The 1,570-nt window shown below is 44.2% G+C and overlaps 1 protein-coding gene across 1 annotated transcript; it reads left to right on the top strand.

The window, feature by feature from the left end:
• Positions 1–727: 727 nt before the first annotated feature.
• Positions 728–1,312, top strand: LOC102476803 (60S ribosomal protein L31). The gene is made up of 2 exons (XM_027766883.1): positions 728–1,084; positions 1,277–1,312. Exons 1-2 carry the CDS (start codon positions 746–748, stop codon positions 1,310–1,312), a joined length of 375 nt encoding a protein of 124 aa, XP_027622684.1. The 5' UTR covers positions 728–745.
• The last annotated feature ends 258 nt before the right edge of the window (positions 1,313–1,570 follow it).

Below are 1,570 nucleotides of genomic sequence, written 5' to 3'. Positions count from 1 at the left end.
TAAAAAAATTGTTTTTTTAGAAAAATTTTGCTGTAGCACATGCATTAGCCAGAGAGACAGAAAGTGGGAAATGACCCCCGAAACTTGAACAGACCCTTTTGACCCATTGCTAACAGGACCCTTCCTACATCCTGCCCGGGCACAGTGTCTTTGTGAGGTGTATGAAGCCTCCTCACCTCTGTTAAAGTACTTTCCTTGCTGATCTCAGCAAACTTTCTTTTCTAATCACCAACCTAAAAAACTATTTTTAAAAACCTTTAAAAAATTTTTTTTAGAAAAATTTTGCTATAGGGCACATGCAATAGCCAGAGAGACAGAAAGTGGGAAATGACCCCCAGAAACTTGAATAGACCATTTTGACCCATTGGTAACAGGATCCTTCCTACATCCTGCCCGGGCACAGTGTCTTTGTGAGGCGTATGAAGCCTCCTCACCTCCGTTAAAGTACTTTCCTTGCTGATCTCAGCAAACTTTCTTTTCCAATCACCAACCTAAAAACTGTAAACCCACCTACATCCTAAAAGCCCCCCTCCCCACATGTCCCATGTCCTGCCTTTTGGGGCCAGACCAATGGAAACACTCTTCACTAAATTCTAAACCCTGTCTCTTGCTCTCAAAATCAAATAAAAGGAACCCCTGTACCTGATCACCCTGAGAAACACGTATTTGCCTCCTCTCCCAGCCTAGGTCACTCATATTCTGCTTAGAAATAAACCACATTCCTTTCCTGCTTAGGCCCAGCAGAATGGCTCCCGCAAAGAAGGGTGGCGAGAAGAAGGGCCGCTCTGCCATCACCGAGGTGGTGACCCGGGAATATACCAACAACATTCACAAGCGCATCCATGGCGTGGGCTTCAAGAAACATGCCCCTCGGGCACTCAAAGAAATTCGGAAATTTGCCATGAAAGAGATGGGGACTCCAGACGTGCACATTGATGCCAGACTCAACAAAGCCGTCTGGGCCAGAGGAATAAGGAATGTCCCATATCGAATCCGTGTGCGGTTGTCCAGAAAACGAAACGAGGATGAAGATTCACCCCACAAGCTCTACACTCTGGTGACCTGTGTACCTGTTACCACATTCAAAAAATCTACAAACAGGGGCCGGCAAGTGGCATGGTGGTTAAAGGCACTGGACTCCCACATGGCCGACCACGGTTCAAGTCTCGGACCTGGTGGCTTGCTTTCTCACTTCCTCTCTCTCTCTCTCTGATCAAACTGGAAAATAATAATGATAATAATAATAAAATAAAAGTTAAATAAAATAATTCTTTAAAAAAATCTACAAACAGTCAATGTGGATGAGAACTAACTGCTGATTTTCAAATAAAGTTATATATAAAAAAAGACATAAACCACATTTATTATTATTTTTACAGAGTTGGTTATTTCTGTTGACGGGGGATGGCTACCCCCTAATCCCTTCTCCTCCATTCTTTTGGGATTTTGGGGCGTGCACGCACACGCTCCCAGAGTGAATTTTAAGGACTGCATCTGGGACTTGAACCACAGTCGACTATGTGGGAGTCCAGCGATGAACCCATTATGCCATCTGCTGGTCCCTAAAAAC

Source organism: Tupaia chinensis, unplaced genomic scaffold (genome assembly GCF_000334495.1).
Source record: "Tupaia chinensis unplaced genomic scaffold, TupChi_1.0 Scaffold000067_1, whole genome shotgun sequence".
Taxonomy (NCBI): Eukaryota; Metazoa; Chordata; class Mammalia; order Scandentia; family Tupaiidae; genus Tupaia; species Tupaia belangeri.
This window is presented reverse-complemented; position numbering and strand designations above follow the sequence as displayed.